The 20,576-nt window shown below is 32.7% G+C and overlaps 3 protein-coding genes across 3 annotated transcripts; 1 reads left to right on the top strand and 2 right to left on the bottom strand.

The window, feature by feature from the left end:
• Positions 1-1,922: 1,922 nt before the first annotated feature.
• LOC132750653 (zinc finger Y-chromosomal protein-like) lies at positions 1,923-7,181 on the bottom strand. The gene is made up of 3 exons (XM_060740665.1): positions 5,456-7,181; positions 4,525-4,661; positions 1,923-3,836 (listed from the first exon to the last, which is right to left on the bottom strand). Exons 1-3 carry the CDS (start codon positions 7,089-7,091, stop codon positions 3,069-3,071), a joined length of 2,541 nt encoding a protein of 846 aa, XP_060596648.1. The 5' UTR covers positions 7,092-7,181; the 3' UTR covers positions 1,923-3,068.
• LOC132750643 (uncharacterized) lies at positions 7,163-12,008 on the bottom strand. Its single transcript, XM_060740655.1, has 3 exons — positions 11,867-12,008; positions 10,320-10,462; positions 7,163-9,768 (listed from the first exon to the last, which is right to left on the bottom strand). The coding sequence occupies exons 1-3, from the start codon at positions 11,886-11,888 to the stop codon at positions 7,186-7,188; spliced, it is 2,748 nt and encodes a 915-aa protein (XP_060596638.1). The 5' UTR covers positions 11,889-12,008; the 3' UTR covers positions 7,163-7,185.
• Positions 12,009-12,061: 53 nt separating this feature from the next.
• On the top strand, positions 12,062-18,453 carry LOC132750662 (survival motor neuron protein-like). The gene is made up of 7 exons (XM_060740677.1): positions 12,062-12,129; positions 14,475-14,549; positions 15,577-15,690; positions 15,983-16,183; positions 16,882-17,079; positions 17,654-17,782; positions 18,274-18,453. The coding sequence occupies exons 1-7, from the start codon at positions 12,088-12,090 to the stop codon at positions 18,322-18,324; spliced, it is 810 nt and encodes a 269-aa protein (XP_060596660.1). The 5' UTR covers positions 12,062-12,087; the 3' UTR covers positions 18,325-18,453.
• The last annotated feature ends 2,123 nt before the right edge of the window (positions 18,454-20,576 follow it).

The raw sequence follows: 20,576 nt of genomic DNA, 5'->3' as shown, positions 1-20,576 counted from the left end.
CAATTGTGAAAATAAGAGCCCTAGCACCATTATTTATGAAGAAAGTTCTAAATCATACTGTGAATATTTAGCTACCAAATGTGGAAAAAGTTTAACCCTTTCCCCCATGAGCATATTATGAAAAATGGCCGTTTTCACTGAAAAGCCTCCTGTTACAAGTTCAAACTGCTATGAAACTATGAAAAATGCTTCAATACTAATCAAACTTGGCACAAATGTTGACTGGACCATTGCCTTTGTAACAACATGCTCAGTCTTAAATTTCCTGTTACCATGGCAACGAGGGGACATCTCAAAATTGCCAAAAATCACTATTTTGCCTCGATTTTTTCCATCAAAATTTATTTCAAAGTGCTGCAACTTCTCAAGGGATTGAGATAGAGTCAAAGGCTTTTCAGCGTTGGTTACACATTACATTATGATCGACCTGATCACAAGTCCAAAATTTTCTTGGTTCTTTTGGATGGGGGGCAGCGCCGAAAAAGTGCTCAATTTTTTTAGCAACATTTCTCAAACGAAAACGTGTTTGGGGCCCAAATAGGACATTTTTTCACTATTTCAGGCCTAAAAAAGGGGGGGGGGGGGTCGAAAGTGCGTTGTTTCGCGTATATATGAGGTAAAGGGTTAAATCGTGTTTGAAAATGCCTTGATTAATTATTGACACCTTATTGCATAAAGTCCCATAGTTTAATGTCTCTTTTTTCATGTTTTTAAGTCAACTATGATTTTGTAAGTAACTACATTTTTACAATTGTGAATTTTCATTAAACAATGGTGAAAAAAAAGATACTTTTTTGCCTTGTGAATGGGGCCTTATTTCAGCCCCAAAACTGCATGGTGTAAAAAACTGTTTATACTGGGGAAGCTGTGTCCTAACAATTATTGTTGTAACTTAGCAATCCACATTGAATTCATTTTGGCAATGAAACCATGTACCATATTAAAGTTGTTGAAGTGTACAGGAAATTCAGCTTTAAAATTTTCAAACAATAGATGCTATCCAGAACTCAGCAAAATAATGTGGAGTTTTTCCCCCATCTAATCCTGGGGTACAAACAAACTTTTCCTGTTATAGCTTCACAATGAATTATTTTTCACAACAGTGTGATCCAAGCGTTGCCCTTATTTACAATATATATGTGTTTACCAAGTTGTAGCTGACAAGGTTTGTTTATACCCTGGGATTACATAGGGAAAAAACCTACATTTTCAGAGGTAACATCAAAGACACTGACATCTAGAATGTTATCAAAAGAGTTTGATGACTATCCATCTATTCATAAGTTCACAAAATGAAGTCATTGGTATTTATTGATGAAATAATCTAAATCAATCAAATATTAATAAATTAATCAAATATCGACACAGTAAACTTTTTTTTCCTTCAGTTTTATTAATTGAAATTTCAGCAACATATTGTAACAATATCAAATTTAATGATTTTAATCAAATTAACAAATATTTCAACATTCAAGTAAAAAAATGGAAAACAAAAACGGTCATCAATTTAAATGTTTGAAGGAAACATAATCTACATATGTGAAGAAAAATACTAAAAAAATCTTTATCTTTCATGATTTCTTGTCTTTGAGTGCTTAATACATGTAGTTATATTAAGAAAATATATATTTGCAAATGCAAATACTCCAAAAAGATTTAGTTCTTAAATGACAACACATTTAATCAAATGAATTGGCCTTATTAGTTAATAAAACCTTTAATGGTTAAAGATCTGTGATCTTATGATCGCTACCCGCATGGGTTCAAACCCTGACAGGGGCAAGTCGTTGTTTCCTTGAGCAAGAAACTTTACACTCATTGCTCAGTACTGGTTGGTTCCAGGAACGGATTCGAAAGTGTGTTTATAAGCTAATAGCTTCCTACACAATCGAACTAAAATAAATTCTGTATAAACCAAAGATCTGTGATATTTCAGTTTGGGCCTTGGCCTTGATGTAATATATAAGTCTACATTAGCCACGTGTAAGTAACCTGTGGGCCATGACCAATTTTGACCCTGGTGGATAATAAATGTAGCTTTTGACAAAGACACAAAGTGATGCTACATGCAAAATATTTAAGCTTTAAGCAATGTAGTTTCTGAGAAAAGATTTCATTTTAAAAGTCTATTTTTAGCTCTTTTGACCCGATTATGCATCAGATTGGAACCATTTTGTAACTGCCACCTTAGGGTCATTCCTGTGAAGTTTGGTCAAAATCCATCAAGTGTCTAATGAAAGTATGGAGTACAATGAACTACAAAAGCATACACATGGCCATCACAAAAACTGATGGCTGAGCACTTTGTAATCCAGTGTGCCAGAAATGGATAAGACAGTTACAGAAATTTCCAAGATAATGTACTTTACATTTATAAGTTAATAAAGAACAGTATGATGTTATCATTGAAGTCATGGGTTCTCCTTTGCTAATATCTTTAAATATATAGAACTGGTATCTCATTCAGATTTAAACAGTATGATATGACATATCTTATTTGATATTTTTCAATATCTCATTTAAAAGAAGAAAAGCTTTTGTTGTTGTTTTTCCCCCTTATACATGTGTATATGACTTTTTCACCAATGTTGTATATTTCACTCTCTTAATTAACAAATCGTAGTTTGCACAGCACCTGCCTTACAAGATATTAACATGAATTCAATTTAATTTTTTCATGAAAGTATTAAAATTGTTTTAAATAAAGAAAACATCGTTGAAAAAACAAGACATTGTACAAACAATGCATGTATGGCTTACATAACCAAATAAAATTCCATACAAGTTACCTTAAATGTATCAAAATGTGCTGACTAGTTCTTAATTCATAAATAATGGGGTAGAAATATTGAGATAAAATTCCAGCAATATTTGGTATAACCTTACATGTATTGTTCATAATAATTAATACACCAAGACATTTCTTCATCGCTAAATATATTTTCCTAAAGTTTAATTCAAAATTTTTAATCTGTGTTTCCCATCTGGTGGCCAGAAACAATAGCCATTCAATACATTCCATCTCCTGAAATTTTCTAATTTAAATCTCCAAATTGATATGAAATCACTCAAGTTCCTGTAGTCTCTGATGGCTTAGGTTTCTGTAATATCTTAGTAAATCTTTTAGTTTCCCCTCGATTATCAGTATAAACAGTCGTCTCGGCAACCTTTGCTTCTATAAAAGCCTTAGCAGTCTCTGGAGTAAGCTTAAAAACTTTCATCTCTTTTGTAGAAACAGTATTCGAATTAGAAAACTTCTCAATAGCATTTAAAGCAGACATGTTCGCAATTTCTTCCTCTTTCTTTTTCATCTGTCTCTTTGCCTTTTTATCAGCCTCTTTAGCCTTCTTTTCCATTACTTTGGCTTCCTTTTCTTGCTCTTTTTTCACCTCTCTTTGTTTCATTACAATGTCAGCCTCTTCTGCTGAAAGTTCGATCACTTTAATATCTTGATATGAAATAATTTCCTCGCACTGGAACTGTTTCGCGTCAATTTCAAACGTCAAATCTTCCTTTATACATGACACGCCTACTTCATTTGCATGACATAATTTGATATGCCGTGTAACTTTATTTGCGTTATTTGCACGATACTCGCAAGAACTACATTTATATGGTCGTATACCATTATGCGACATTATGTGTAACTTTAAACTATGCGAGTGTCCAGTTCTGTACTCACACTGATTACACGCATATTGTTTTTGTTTCATATGTGTATGTCTAACGTGTTTAACAACATCACTATGAAACAAAGAGAGATAATCGCAATCAGGACATTTGAACTTCTTCTCTTTCAAATGGTTTAACTGCATATGATGCTTTAAACTTGACTTCTGAAAAAGAAATTAAGCTGTACCTTTAACATATATTTCAAGGAATATTAAAAATATGTTTGGTTTATTTTGTACATGCATATCTCAATAATAAAATAGGCTAATAGAGACTACAAATTACATGAATATCTGAGACTATGTTCAAGGACTTTATAAAAAGACTGTCCCACTCTTTTAAAGAATTGAACATTACAGGTAAATTTATCATTCATGCAAAGTAAATACTAAAAATGAAAGAAATTATGGCAAAATGTGAACTTATTTGACTCTCACTATAAACCCTTGGACGGATATACAATGTTATGTCATTTTTTGTTTAGCAAGTTATAACTCTTTGTATCCAGTAAATGTCATTGCTTATCATTGTGAATAATTTGAAGTGTCATTTTTACTGTTTACATTTCTATTTCCTTCAAAATTAACAACAATTTTCATTATTTCTTACTGAAATTTTTTGTAGTTTGCATGAAAGTATCAAAGATTTAACACTTGTGTTTTTTACTTGAATTTTGTGACTTCATTTAAAGTATTAAAACCCAGCTTAAAAGACTGAGTATCATCAAATTTATATAATTTCCTAATCTCAGAGCAAACTTACCTGTAACCTAAGAAGCCAAATTTAATGATAAGAAAGTTACAGGGATTTGACTTTACAAACTAGTTTTAATTAGTAAGAAGAATGCCTTACATTGGGTGTTGCATATGAACACTGTTCGCATTTATGTTTCTTTATCGCCAGATGAACGTGCTTGTAATGGGCTCCAACGTTACTCTTGTACTGTGTTTTAAATTGACAGCCTGTCACATCACAAAGGAAATATCCATCTGAAATGCAGTTAAAGAATAAATATTTTTAAATATTTTGTTTCTTTTTTTTGTTTTTTTTGTTAAAATGTTTGTGTTTACAGCGCACTAAAACAGTTTAGGTCATATGGTGCTGAAACAGGAATGAAGATTACTTTAAATATAACCTAACTTTATATGTACTACACATGCATGAGAAGTGTTTTTAGAAGTAACTTTAAAGGAGGAAGAGACAAAGAAGTCAATATGAGTACACAGGACCTTGAAATTTTATCTTAGTATTTACAGTAATTGTTGGAAGTTTATGTTTACAAGAGCTACCAGCAGAAAAGTGCACTCAACTATTTACAATACTTGACAGTACAACAAAAAGTGTGTGTTAAATGTAGGATTTTCTAATGTAAAAATTTCTTAAGTTTAAAGACAGAATAATTCAATAAAGGTTTATGTTAGAGTCATTGATCTTAAAAAGTGGCCTTCATTTATCATCATAAAGACATGTATGAAGGTTCAAAAAAAATTTCAGTGGTTCTCACATTAAATCTTGCACCTAGACAAAGGTCAATTTAGGTATTTCCGAAACAGGTTTAGTCAAAGTCTATGCCAGGGTGATGGGTTTAACCGTCTTGAACAAAACCAATAAATGTGATCTTTTAGACAAAGGTATTGTTTCAAGTTCAAATATTCAATGAGTAAGTAGTAACTGCATAACCTTTAGCAACAGTCATATCAGCACAACAAGTAAGAAAGACCCAATACTCTTTGATTTACTATAGCTGTAAAACAATACAATATATAAGACAACATATACATACCTCGTTCTTTTACTTGTTTCTTGTATCTTTTACCTTCTACCACTTTGCTCAGGGGGTAACAACCAGTTTGTCCTTTCTTTACTTCGACATTTTTATTCTGATCCGCATCAGAAATGCAGGTACTTGACAACACATCCTCTCCATGATTTGTTGATCCAACAAAAGCATCAGGGTCGTTCTCATTTTCCCCTACCTTGTTACCAGTTGACAGATGTTCAGTAGTCAAAACATCTTCATTATATGACTGTCTTAACATTTCATCTGCATTCTGGATGCTAATTATAACTGGTTCATTCATACCACTTGTGTCGTCTAATTCTGCCTCATTGCACTCATTTTCATTGACACTGATTAAAATTGGCACATTGCAACCATTAACACTGGCATCGTCTTCTCCAGATACATTTTTATAAATTTCTGTAGTTCTGTCTTTTATCAAAACATTCATGCTGTCATTTTTAACTTGTACAATTTCACTGTAATTATTACTGTCAACTGTTTCTGGTACATTTCCTTTACCATTACTAAAGTCATCAGTTAAAGCATTATCAGAATCATTTGAACAGGTATTTAGTGATTCTGATGAAATACCCTTATCAATGAGACTTAACTCCTGACATTGTGGTATCCCAGTCATGTTGTCATTACAAAAGTTTGGTTGAATTGTACTAACATTTAAAGCATTTTCTATTTGTGTGTCTTCAACAGTATCTGTTGAATTTACAATCACAGAACCATTTGTTAATGCTTCTATTTCAAAACCATTGTCTTGGTCATTCAGAATCTCACATGGCTTATTTATTGATCTATTACAGATATTATTCAAATCTGTAAAATTTACACCTAAATCATCCTTCTTATCTATCACAACACTAGGATCTCCTGTAGTTTGAGCTGAAAGCTCACTAGTTGTACCAGTGTGTTTGTCATTTGCAGATTTTATATTTTCAAGCATGCTTGGTTGCTGGATACTCTGACAGCTTTCAAAATTGTCACTGCTGACAAAGTCAACAAGCTTTTCTAAATATGATCCAACAACTGAATCAGTAACATTCTGATTTAATTTTTCAACTTTGTCCGACTGTTCAATTATAACAACATTTTCAGTTTGGCTTTCACCTAAAGATTCAAATGGATTTACCACTGGAATTGGACATGGATTTTCTATAGTGTCCATATGTTTATTATTATTTGTATTTAACTTTATGTCACTACCTTTTGTTTCTTTCATACCTTGACCATTCCAAAATACTTCAGAAATCATGTCTGACTCTATAATATTATCACAGATCGTATTAGTAATCACTATATCATGTTCATTAGAAACTTGGGGATTTTCAACACTTGGTCCAACTAAAATCTGAGGATTTTCAATACTTGGTGAAACCAAAACTTGTGGATTTTCAACACTTGATTCAACTAAAACTTGAAGATTTTCAAATATGCTATTACTTGTGCTTTTCAGATCAATTAAATCATTACTTATGGAGCATTCAACAAGTTTCTTTTCACTTGCTTTACCTTCAGTTCTAAAAGTTTTATTATCAATTTCCATACTGTCACTTGTTAAGGTGTTATCATTTGCTAGAAATGTTTCTTCAATGACAGTAGTGTCTGTTCCAGACTGACATGACATTTTACATGTCTTTCCATCCTCATGTAACTTTTCAAAAACTTTATTTGTAACTTCAGCATCTTGACTTCTATTGCTTTCAACTGTTTTGCTAATTTCATGAATGAATTCCACAAAAAGTATTTTCCTCTTGAAACAATGATACTGTGGTTAGTGTACTGAAAGGCTTGATTTCTTCTGAAAGACTTTGTGTTGTATCTGTAATGTCTTGTTCTACAGAATTTATATTAAGCAAACCTAACCCTGACTTTTCGTAGGCAATATCAATGTCTGATCTTTGTACATTATTAGCTTCATTTTTATCAACTAAAACAGTCCTACTTGTGTAATCAGAAGAAATTTCATCTTTATCTAAAATACATTTATCAAATTCACTACTAATATTTTCAATAGCTTTAACAGCCATTTCTGTTTCTTGACTTAAGTCTGGATTTAAAAATAGTGAAGAGCTGGGTTGACTCAAAAGTGAAACTCTATTTTTTTCAGTTTTTGGTACCTGAGTCAATGATGCCACTGTCATTTTTACAGGTACGTAAGGTAAAGTATCTGTTGAAGAAGCATTTACTTCTTTTGAGGCTTCACTATTAGCAATACTTTCACAATAATTTGGTTCACTGTTTTCTGAAACAAATGGAATTGACAAAGATGTGGTAAATGTGTTACTCATATCAGCTTCAAACAGTTTAGATACCGCAAGTTCATCTACCACAGCTACTTCAGGAATTTTCTCAAGATGACATGAAGCGTTTGAATGATAAACCATTCCTTGCTCACTAACCTCTGAATTCTTTTCAGTAACTTTTTGCTGGTCTGTCAACAGTTTCGGCATTCCTGACACTTGACTGGATTGATTAGTTTTTTCTTCAAGCAATTCCGTCTCTGATTGTTTTATGTGTTTGGTACGATGATTATTTAATTCAATAACACTCCGGCATTTGAAATCACATTCCTGACATTTCAAATGCAAGACAGATTTAAGTCTCCTTGTTTTATGCTGTTCATCAAAGAGAACTCTCGAGTTTGATTTAATAGGATGGAATTTATCATCCCTCTCTACCGAATGTTCTCGAAACAATCCGGTACTACCAAACACTTGCGAATCATTGACATACACAACTGGTTCATCACAAGACAATGACCTTTTCTTTTTCACAAAAATACACCCACTCTGACCAAGCACAGCTTTCATTTTATCTTTTTGCTCCTCTGTTAGATGAGTCAACTTTTCCCTAACATTTAAATGTTTTTCTGGTTTGAAGTCGTATGACTTTCTATTCATTTTCATCAATTTACTTTCACTTTTGTTTCCTTTCGGGGAATCAGATCTTCTCTTTCTGCACTTTTTTATGTCTGTAGTCTCAAAAACAGATTTTCTATCTTTTTCTTGAAAAGTTACTGGTCTAGTGCCTGTCAAATCAGGATGTTTAACAAATACTTCCTTGATCTCAGGATATAAAAAACTATTTCTGTTCTGAGGCGGAATATTTTCATACCTTCGCTCAATGTCACTCTTACTTTTTTTCAGTCTCAGTTTTTTCTTTTTCTTTACTCTTGAGAATGCTGATAAGCCCTCTGATCCCCCATGATCACTTAAAGTACAGAGTCTTGTCACAGCCTCTGACCTTATACTGCTAGGCTCATCACATGTAATGTTATCTTCGCTATAAATGTCTTGGTCTTTCTCATATGTCTTTTCTTTAACATTAATAGGAGCGTAATTGATCAAGTTAGGATTGGTTATAAAATCTAAAGTAGCAAGGTCAAGATAATCTAGTTGTGTCGGCTCGTCCAGAGTGCTTGGAAAATTAAAATAGTTTCCATCTTGTAATGGTAAGGCAGGGCTTGACTGCAAATCCTCACAACTTCGAGTTATCTGTGACTTCTGTAAGCCAAAAGTTGGTCTTTCTGTAGTTTTTAAAGCAGCATTGATCAGGAAAGGATCTTTAGCATTGTTGATTTGGGATAAACCTAGATTCTGACCAACAAAAGGATCCTTTTTTGCTAAATCCAGATATTGCAGTGTTGGGAATTCTTCAATGTTTGTTGGTAATGTTTGTTGGTTTTCCTCCTGAGGAAGTGGAATGCTACTGAACAAATCTGTTGACAATCCACAAGAAAATGGTAAAGATGGATTAGAAGAATACATAAAACTACCAGAACTATACCCAAGTTGTCCATCTTGTAATAGTCCTGAACCTCTCTCAAACGGTGAATGTAATCTTGACTTAGATCCTTCTCCAAATAAATGTAAATGTTTATCTATTGGTGACAATAGTTGGGGAAAACTTTGACTGCTTGAAAATGATGATTCAACTTTATTCCTTCCACTACTCAAACTTGGTATATCATCATGCTTTAAGTACTCAATGTTTTTATTAATTATGCTCTGAATACGATCCTCAGAAATTGGATCTACTTCTTTACTGGGATCAACATAAGTACTGCCGGTAACTTTTTCAGCCTCTTCTTCAAGAGTGTTAATATTTGATTCAATTAGGAAGTTTGTGTCTTCAGCATCACTTTGGTTAGGTTGAAACGTGCTGGCTGATTTGAGAAAAATTGAAGGATCAAATATGTCGGGTACTCTAATCTTGACAAAATGATTGATGAAACTGTCATCTTTTGAAAACAGAAATGGAGTGTCACATCCATCAAACAGAAAGTCATCAGGTTGGAAAAGCTGAAATAATAAATAAAACAAGGACTGTCAGTAAGAAAATGTGCTTGACTATTTTCAGTGCCTGACTGTAAAGAACAGGGGCAAAACTCTGTAAATGCATAACATGCTAGATCAGAGAACAAGTATGTTAAGTTTCAACCAATTCAGTAGTTTTAGAGATATGAATATGCACACTAATACATGTACTTAGAAAAGTGTGACTCTAGCTCCCTCTCATTTGATAGTCAAGCCAAATATTAAAATGACAATCAATGTAGTAGTAACAAAGTCATTCAAAATTAATCTTTTTTATCCTTTTTTCATATTCACCTAATGACCTACTTTTTTATTATTAATACTTTTTCAAAACAATTCTTACTGCCTCTCAAAAAACAAGCATAATTCTTGTAAATTCTACAAGTTTTCGTCAGAAAGAAAGACAACTTCAATTTAAACACATATCATACACAATGATGCCATCAATGCTCTTTATACAATAAATACCAGTCATACAAATCAATACAGACTCGATTTTCTTAGATTAAAGCAAGCATATATTTAAAATATAGTACCTGTAGGAAAACTTTTCTTTCACATGCAAAGTAAGCACAAGATGATTCCATTGGGTTTCCCATACAGTTCATCTGATGCTTCACCTTGTCATCAGATGCAGAAAAAAGACCTTTACATCTGTGACAGCAGTATAAACTGGATTCTGTAACAAAATAATAATAATAATAATAAAACATAAAAAGCCCTTAGCCTGCTAGCAGTAACTGAATCAACCCATGCAACCAATGCAGACAAGACTGTAACTTTGCATGTGACACACCACCTCACAATGGTGAATATTTGTGTCCCGTTATATTAAAATCCCTCTGAACATGAATCTATGTTTTGCTCCAAACAAGTGTTTTCCTATCATCTCTTATGTGTGACTTTTACCTTTGACCTAGAGACTTGCTTCATCATCCATGTGTGCAACATACATCTCATGGTCATAAACATTGTATTAAGTAATACTTTAATCACTTCATACACTCAAGACAAAACCTAAGCTACATGGACACTGTTTGCAGCAATATAACTTGCTTTACATCAAGACTGAATTTGTGGTAACCATGCAAAATGTGCAGGTTTCATTTGTCTGATACTGTAATTAATTGAAACTGTTAGTGTTTTTAGAACTGTACAACTTTGCTTCAATAACTGAATTCTAATCTGCAGAGTGCATATTTTGACAGGACCACATTCGCAACTGTTGCTAGAATTCTTTATCTACGATGTAGCTTGATCCGCTGTGCTGCTGTCCTTTGAACTTTGATAATATAAAAAGTCCAATTACCATCAAGTCTATTCTTTTGGCAATGTTTTAAAAACAAGTTAAATGATCAAGACAGATGCCCCATTTGTGTTAAAATGTTGAAAGTTTTGTTTCGACAGTTTACCAGGGGTGTTCAAGCAGGGGGATAGGATCTGACCACAATGAGTCTGTGATATTTATTCGAAAGACATGCCTGATTGGAACTATATATTCAAACTGAGGTCAAACTGATGTCTTATGAGCTATGGATTCTTAATGGGATGAGATTTGACATAAATTATGTTTCTGATTTAAAGAAACTTAAAATTTTGTTTGTTCTCTAGTTTATATTGGCATCCATATTTTACCCCTATATCTTACAACCAAATAAAGGCTGTTTCCCAGAGCCTAAAATTGGTATATTTCCACTTATAAATGCTGTATTTCCCTCTGAAATGCCCTGTGTCCAGTCTTCACTATCAGGTAATTCATTAAGATTTAATTGACTGCTATTTACAATTCATGTCACTGCCTCTGTCTCTGGCATCCCAAAAGTTCATGAAATGTTGTCCGAGACAAAGGGGGCCCACACAGTGTTTGGTTCTCGTTATAAACAAAGTTCCTACCAAACCAATGAAAGGTCTCGATACACCGTGACCAGAGTTTCCAAAATGTCTTCTCTGCACTGATTTAAAGAGTAGGCCCTAACACTCATTGGGCCCCCTGTGGTCCGAGACATCCATGCCACGGTATTTTACAGATAGAAATACTTTCGATAAAATCTAGAGCTAGTAAATAAGCATTGCTTTGTTTTACCTAAAAGGTTTGCGCTTTCCATAATTATTTACGATTATTTTCACATAATTCTTATTCCTAGCATAAACATTTTCATCATCGTCAATTGAACGCTTTAGTTCAGACAAAAAGCTTGCCTGTAATACAGACTTATTTGTAACCTAGATTTTCATTGAACAATAAATTTGCAATCAACCAATCAAACTTTCTGTTATATTTAAGAGTCTGGCTAGCCTTACAAGATGGCGCAGGAAAATGAAAGTGTGCTGTTTCAGCGTGGAAAGGTGAGAAAGTTGTATTATAATCGAATTCAAGTTAAAGTTATATGGATTATTTAGCGGTATTATTTAATGCAATTTATCATGAACATGTCAAAAATAAATTTATTGGGTTATTTCCATGTTAACATGTCAAGTAGATTTTATTACGTTGATAAACGTTTTTACTTTTACATTTTAAACTGATAATTGTAAACATTCTGTAGTAGCCCCCAGCAATAAAATGTAGGAGCATAAAGTATTTTCCCTGTGTGTAAGTATGCAGGAATAATCCAGATCTATCCAAGTCTTCAGTCTAGAGGTGCACCTTGGGGGCAGCACGAAATACCCAAATATTGCCCAAATTTACCCAAATATCTCTCAAATGTACTAAAAATAAATGTTTTATACTAAAAAATGCTGTTTTTAATTATGAATAACAATATACGCTTTCACAAATATTGATCAAACATACCCAAATATACATTTTTCTATCATTGTGTATACCCAAATACAGTAGATCTACACTCCATTGAAGCTATTCACGAATTCGAAAACCTAGCTAAACGCCGTTTTCCGGTACATTCTGTACATAGCTCTGGGGAATTCACCTAGTGGAGTGTAATAGCGAACTCGATGTTTTTCAGCCTTTTTTTAAATTAAATTAAAATAAAACTGTTTTTTCTTTATAAGAAAATTATTAAATATCATTGTATGAATAATTCCATACAAAAAATAAAGTAAATACACAAGTTTACGCAGAAAATAACCTTATTTATTATGGAAGATTCCACTACGTCTGTTTTAATTTTATTGATTTTCATTATAAACAATTTATTTTTTGAAAAATTTGCAATAGATATTAAAGGAATATTGATAATTTTCAAATACATCAATTTTTTTCACCTTAAACGGTAAAATAATGATAGAAAAATAGAAATATCATGTAACTGTGTTATGTACTTCATTTGGTGTAATTCCCCAGAGCTAAATCCGTAACGTACCGGAAAACGGTGTTTAGCTAGGTTTTCGAAAAGGTCAATACATTAAATTTTCTAAAAAAATAATATGATGGACACTTGTATGAAATTTAAACAATATTATACCCTAAAAATTTAAATGTAGACAAATATTATCATATCTTTATTTTAATTTGCAAGTATTACTGTATTCAGTAATGAACCTAGATAAGCAAATGTCACAAGTTTATTTTCTTACAACATCTGAACTGCCCATTTTAACGGAATGAATGAAAGTTATAGCTGAATAAGTCATGTTATTTTATTAATATTAATTCATTTTCTCATTATAATCTGTATTTTATACAAACAAAAATGAATATTGCTATATTTGGGTATATTTTGGTGTATTTGGGTCAGTGTTCCCATTTACGCACATATGTGCGTATTTTACGCATAAATGCCAATATTCACATACAGAAATTTAGGCAAGAGGGTAAAAATACGCACAGAGAGTCGGAAACTTAATCATGTATAATTCAAAAATCATTCTTTTGAGCAATTTCTCAAACAAAAATCACTTAAAGTGCATTGAAATTGATGAAATGTGAGAAAATCTCCCAATTCACAATGAAGTTTACAGACCCCCCACTGGGAATTATTGCCGTAAATTACAAATTTGAATTTTTTGTTTTACGATGCCTGTAAGAATAGCCGATGAAAAACAATCTTGAAATATTAAAAAAATATTAATTCTAATATAATTATAATCAGCAACAACTGGAATTGTGAATGTTTCTGCAGAAAACAGACAAATTTTCATTTGTCACATATTTTCGCGATGCCGATTTTGTTAATTAAAAACATCACCAAAAAGGAAGCTTTGTTTTGTTCAAAGGTGTGTAGTAACAATTTATATGCTGTTTATGAATTAAAATAACTTAAATAATGGTTACATTAATTGAGATGGAGATATATGCCAGTATGTGTTGGTCACAATGAATTTTACCTAAAGGGGGGGGGGGGGAGGTGTGGAGTGAATCTTGAAGAAAACAGCATAATTGTCTGATGTATGGTTTTTGAATTATTCTTTAATTGCATATAATTATTGTACAAATTTATGTACCCCCTGGATATCTATTTTACCCCCAGTTTTCAAAGGTAAGGGGTAAAAATACCCCCAATGAAAAATAGAAGTGGGAACACTGTGGGTATTTCGTGCCGCCGCACCTTGGCCCACACTAGTTGATGACAATGAAGCTTTACTCAAGGTTTCATCAGACAGGGCCTTTTCACTAGTTTTGGGGAAAACGCCCTAGCCCTTTTTGTGATGAATAAATCCGTTATTTTAAAAGAATTTGATTTGATTATGAAATGTAAGCTATTTCTTCTTTACACTTTTGTGTCTTACAGGATGATGGGAATGAAGATATCTGGGATGATACTGCCCTGATCAAGGCATATGATGAAGCTGTATCAGTCATGAAGGTATCTTATCTTCTAAATCTTCATTAGTTTTTTTTTCATCTGAAATTTGCTTGATCATTGAATGTTGTCACTATTACAAATGTATATGTACATGTATGTGCAGCAAAAATTGCCTGAAATTATCCCTACATTGGAAAACAGTGTAAAAATTCCCCCACTTACAAGTACATTTTGTACAAGTACTGTTCCCCCCAAAAAAGATAAAGAGATAAAGTCCTGACTACTTAACTTGCTTAAAGTGATAACATTTAAGTAATATATATTTCAAGGCATATATTTTGTTAGAGAAAATTTGCCAGATATGTCACTGTGGAATTGAAACTGACCTGTTTATGTTCCATTAGCCTTGCCAAATACATAGGGTTTGAACAGCACCTGCAAAAAAGCTTGCATAGCTATGTATCATTTAATTTAGGACATGATATTACTTGTAAATCTGCAGTTTCACACATTAAGCTGATTAGTACACTACATTGATTGATCAAAAGCTACAGCTGTATATACTAAAGTCAACAGCCAGTAAAAAAAGAAAGAAAAAACCTATCTACCTACCCTAATTTTTTTCAATGATGCCCCCTGAACCACACATAGTTGTTGTTTTTTTTTTTTTGCATTAATTAACCACACCTTGTAAAAATGCTGTACCTTTGTACTTTTTAATAGAAGTATGGAGGATGAATATACTTTGTTATTACATAGTAAAAAGTACCCACCAGAACAGATATAATGTAATTGTAGCTTTTAGCTTGACCATTCAAAGAAAAGGGAGAGCTATTGTACTCACCCAGGCATCGGCATCAAACACTTGGGTTGAATCTTCACACAGTTATTTTGAGGAGGTCACTGTCGAAGGCCCATACTCCTTATGTGGATTTTGACAGAATTATGGCTCTTGTTTTACTGAGAATAGTTAAGCAGGCTGTCCTACTGACAGCTCTTGTTACAGAAATAATGTATATTATGTATGACAGGTTATTTCATAGGCATAGACATTAAAATTATCTAACAGTGTTTAATATTGTTTTAGTTAAAGGCAGCAGAGCAGAATGGTTTAAGTGTTACTGATGAAGACATTTTGGCTGCACCGAAATCAAGCAAGAAATCTGCAAAAAAGCGAGGAAGATCAAAGAAAATGAGAAAGGTGAGGGAATTTTCTTTCAGGTTTTTCTACCTTTGATACCAATACTAATCTATGAAGAGCTTTTTCAAGATTTTATTATCAACGCATTGATGAAATTGATACAATTGTTTTAACTTGGAATTTTAATAGTGGGACAAGCTTTTACTTTGGCTTGCATAGGTCTTTCCTTTTTGCTTATTCAGTAGTGAGTTAATTAAGATTCTTTGTATCCAAAATATAGTGATTAATGTGTTTCTAAATATTGCTGAAACAGGAAAAGGTATTTACCTGTTTGTATGTGAATGTTATACAGTGGAAAGTAGGTGACAGATGTCGAGCCAGATTCACAGAAGATCAATGTTTGTACGAAGCTGAAATTCTTTCCGTGGATGAGTCTGCGGGCACCTGTTATGTTAGGTATGCTGATTATGGCAATGAAGAAGAGCAGATGATAAAGGATCTTGTACGGGTACAAACAAATAAACATAAACCAACGCAGGAATCAGAAAATGAGGTACAGTGGGAAAATAAACCAGTTGTATTAAAGGGACATTTGTTGACATTATGCTCATCTTTTTGTTGTCGAGATGAGCTGAACTAGCAATATATTTTAAAAGATTGGCTATCATAATGGTGATTGGCAAATATTTAATGATAAAAGAATATTTTGGACAAATTACAAAAACTGATTCAAATAGGAAAGGACTACCACTCTTTATATCTACCAATACATTCTGTAGGTTATTTATAGAATTTCCCAAGAGTCACATAGGTTATTGATTACACATGAGAAGTCTAATAAAAAATTAAATATTATCATGACAAAATGTTAGATAAGTTTGACTTTTACCTGTAAACTCACCATTTACACTTGGATGGGCATGATGTCTCTTAAAACATACTTATGTATCACTATGTTACCTTATGTATGTTACTGGAGAGTCATAATGAATGAATTGTATGATGATGGCAGAAGTGGTTATTGTGTCAGACTAGTAATCTAAAGATTGCACAGATTCAAACAGTGTTGGGGGCAAGTGGTTGTTTCTATGAGTAAGAAACTCACACTGATTGCTCAGTATTGGTTGGTTCCAGGGACAGATTTTAAAGTTTGTTAAAAATTTAATATTTTTGTACACAATCAAATTAAAATGAAATCTGTAGAAACTGCAAACCTTTAAAAAAAACTACATGTACATGATTATGTTTCAGACTGATAGTGGAATGGACTGGCGAAGTGTGCGAAGTTCTCAGCCAGCATCACGTCCAACCAGTCACCCTGCCATGCCACATCCTGTGTGGCCTGGACCTTCTGAACACCCAAAACATCCTGCATTTCCAGGTCCAATGTTTCCTGGTATGATGGGTATGCCACCACCGCCACCTGCGACACATTTTAGTGCGGCACCAGTAAGTGTGATTGAATGTGTGATTGAATATGGTAACTTTGTGCCAGCACCAATTCTACCAAGTCATGCAGGGCTCACTCTACCATTAGCCATTTTACCCAATTACTAAAACTATCATTTGTGTACAGAAATAGGAAATTTAAAGAAAGGGTAAACTCTGGTCATGTTGAATTAAAGTAAGCCAGGTCTTTTAATTGTACTATTGTTTAAGTAATAGAATAAGCATCGAAACACGAGGCTATCTGAATTGTACCAGGGGCATACAATTATCCTTTTCTCTGTTGTCACATTGTGTAAACGCAAGAAAAAAATGAGCCAATTTATAAATTTGCTATGGAGTGCGGGTAAGGAATACCTGCACTCCAGTTAACGCACTGTGCATGTATGTGTATACGCTTTAACTCCGACACATTTTCAACAGAAAGGTCACCTAACTATGAAAGTCTATTATACAATCAATGAATGATCAATGCTGATGACCATGTTGGCGTGACTTTATCACAGTTGCTGTAAGTGTACCGTCTGTTTTGTTGGTACTGAAGGAATTCATGGTGTTTATGTTTGTTTTTTTCCAGAGGTTGCCATTTATGCCCCCACCTCCCCCTCCTCCACAGTTACCAGACATGTCGGAGGAGAGTAACGAGGCGTTATGTAGTATGTTAATGGCATGGTATATGAGTGGATATCACACTGGTTACTATCAGGTAAGTTAGTTATTGCACGGGTATAATGTCTGGTAATTCAGATATTTCCTAAACTTTATTGATCTAGAGCACACAAGCTCTTACTCCGCCAGTAAAGCAGGAAAGATGCCTTATAACCTCTTCTGTGTTGTTACGAAAAATCCCAGCCCCCCAAAAAAGTGATCTCAATTTATTACTTTTGAAATTTATAGTGATTTATAGTTCACTTGTACGCAATTACAATGCAGCATAAATAATTCTTAATACTTCTGTAAGATCGCAAAGAAACATTGCTTAGTTCCCATCAATAAATAGAAATTCATTTAGTTTTATTTATTCGTTTGTATCCATGTTTATTAGTGTGCTGCTGAAATATTTTTTTTCTTAAAATATAAATGAAACAGTGAACAAACTTGCAAGTTACTGATGTTTTATTAGAACAGTCTGCATGTATTAGTATGTATACTTGAATGTCTGGCTTTTGAAATAATTAAACTATTTTATTGTTTTAGGGGTTACAACAAGGGAAAAAAGATGCAGCAAGCCCTTTTGTGAATAGATGACCTTAATTTCTGTTAAACAATATCTGTGTCAAGATTATATAAGACTGTACTATGAGTTTACATGTCTTTATTCAAGATGTTTTAAACACAGTTGCAATAGTTATAAGACTAAATCCATCATGTGAACATGTGTTTGTAAAAACAGAATGGTTCTGGATTTATTTTCAAAAACAGACAAGGTTTTTGACTGGTTTTTATATAGAATAGAAACTGTTATAGACTGTGTTCACTTTGAGAAGAAAAGTTCTGGTGAATGGAGATAGCACTATCAAGCTGTCCTTGGAAAGAGATGTTGAATGTTTTGACATACATATATTTATAGCATGAGATTTTGCCAGTTGTAAAAGCTATGCTTATGTTTTGCAAGATAATATATGTATTAAAATTTGGTTGTTGAGACCAATCAGAATTATGTTCTTTATAATGATAAGAGATAAATAGCAGATGTCAATTCCGCTATATTTTGCATGATTTTGAAATATTCAGAGTGAACTCTTGCCTTTGCAAAAACAGAAATTTTGCCTATTTTTGTTGTCTTCCATGGTAATATAGTGGCCTGAAAAATGACAATCAATAGGAGAAAATGAGAACATTCTCAGGATTACAATGAATGAAGAGCTGTCTAAATGTTCAAGATCATGATGGTAGTTTGAGAATACAATGTATAATATCATCATAAATAAGATACCATCATAAACATGATATCATCATAAACAAGATATCATTGTTCCTAACATGATTATCACCATAAACATGATATCATGATTAACGTGATATCATCATAAATAAGATACCATCATAAACATGATTATCATCATAAACATGATATCATCATAAACAAGATATCATTATTCCTAACATGATTATCACCATAAACATGATATCATGATTAACGTGATATCATCATAAATAAGATACCATCATAAACATGATTATAATCATAAACATGGTATCATCATAAACATGATATCATGATTAACGTGATATCATCATAAACATGATTATCATCATAAACATGATATCTTCATAAACATCAGATCATCATCATAAACATGATATCATCGTAAACACGGTATCATCATTAAAATGCTATCATAATAAACAGGATATCCTCATGAACATAATATCATCATTTACATGATATCTTTATTAACATGATATCATAATTAACATGATTATCACCATAAACATGACATCGTCATGAACAATATACCTATACTCATAAATAAACATGTATTGAAGGTAATACAATTGTAATAAAGTTGTTTAAAGTAGCATTGCTTGTTTATATGTCAGTCTATACTACCATGACCATTTATGCATCTACTGAAATGTTTAGTTTGTTTTAAGATGAATGGAGTATTTCAAACATCACTGGTGTAACTGATGTTCAGCAATTTTTATGACCCAACTCTTGGGGTGGGGGGAATTGAGATATACCCTTGTCTGTCTGTCTGTCTGTTCCAAAATGTTGTGTTGCGCATAGCTCTAAATGTGTAACACACTTAACAGAAATTTTGATCAACATGTGAAGTTGTGCACCTGGGCAGCGTTTTACTAACATTGCGTAAGTTTTTACGTAAGAATTATCGTAACTTTACGCTTACGTTTAAACTTACGTAAATCGTAAGTGCGTTTCACAAAACTTCCGTAAGTTTTTCCGTAGACTTACGTTAAAATATTTCGTAACTCTTCAAATGGAGGTTTGAGAACTCTTCACTATGAGGAGGCGTTGCGGGAATCAATGTCAAAATACACTGTCGTCTGTCAAAATGGAAACTCATGAAACTGTCAACGTCAAACGCGCGAGAAAGTTGAAGTTAAGAAAAAATGACGCAATTTCTAAAAATACAAAAAATGACATAATTTCTAAAAATAAAAAAGTGATGCAATTTCTAAAAATAGCAACAATGATTCAATTTCTAAAAATAGAAAAATTGACGCAATTTCTAAAAATAGAAAAAATGAAGCAATTTCTAAAAATAGAAAAAATGACGCAATTTCTAAAAATAGCAACAATGACGCAATTTCTAAAAATAGAAAAAATGACGCAATTTCTAAAAATAGAAATTATGACGCAATTTCTAAAAATAGAAAAAATGACGCAATTTCTAAAAATAGCACCAATGACGCAATTTCTAAAAATAGAAATTATGACGCAATTTCTAAAAATAGAAAAAATGACGCAATTTCTAAAAATAGCACCAATGACGCAATTTCTAAAAATAGAAATTATGACGCAATTTCTAAAA

Source organism: Ruditapes philippinarum, unplaced genomic scaffold, assembly GCF_026571515.1.
Source record: "Ruditapes philippinarum isolate M1 unplaced genomic scaffold, ASM2657151v2 ctg1476_1_1_1_1, whole genome shotgun sequence".
NCBI classification, from domain to species: Eukaryota; Metazoa; Mollusca; class Bivalvia; order Venerida; family Veneridae; genus Ruditapes; species Ruditapes philippinarum.
This window is presented reverse-complemented; position numbering and strand designations above follow the sequence as displayed.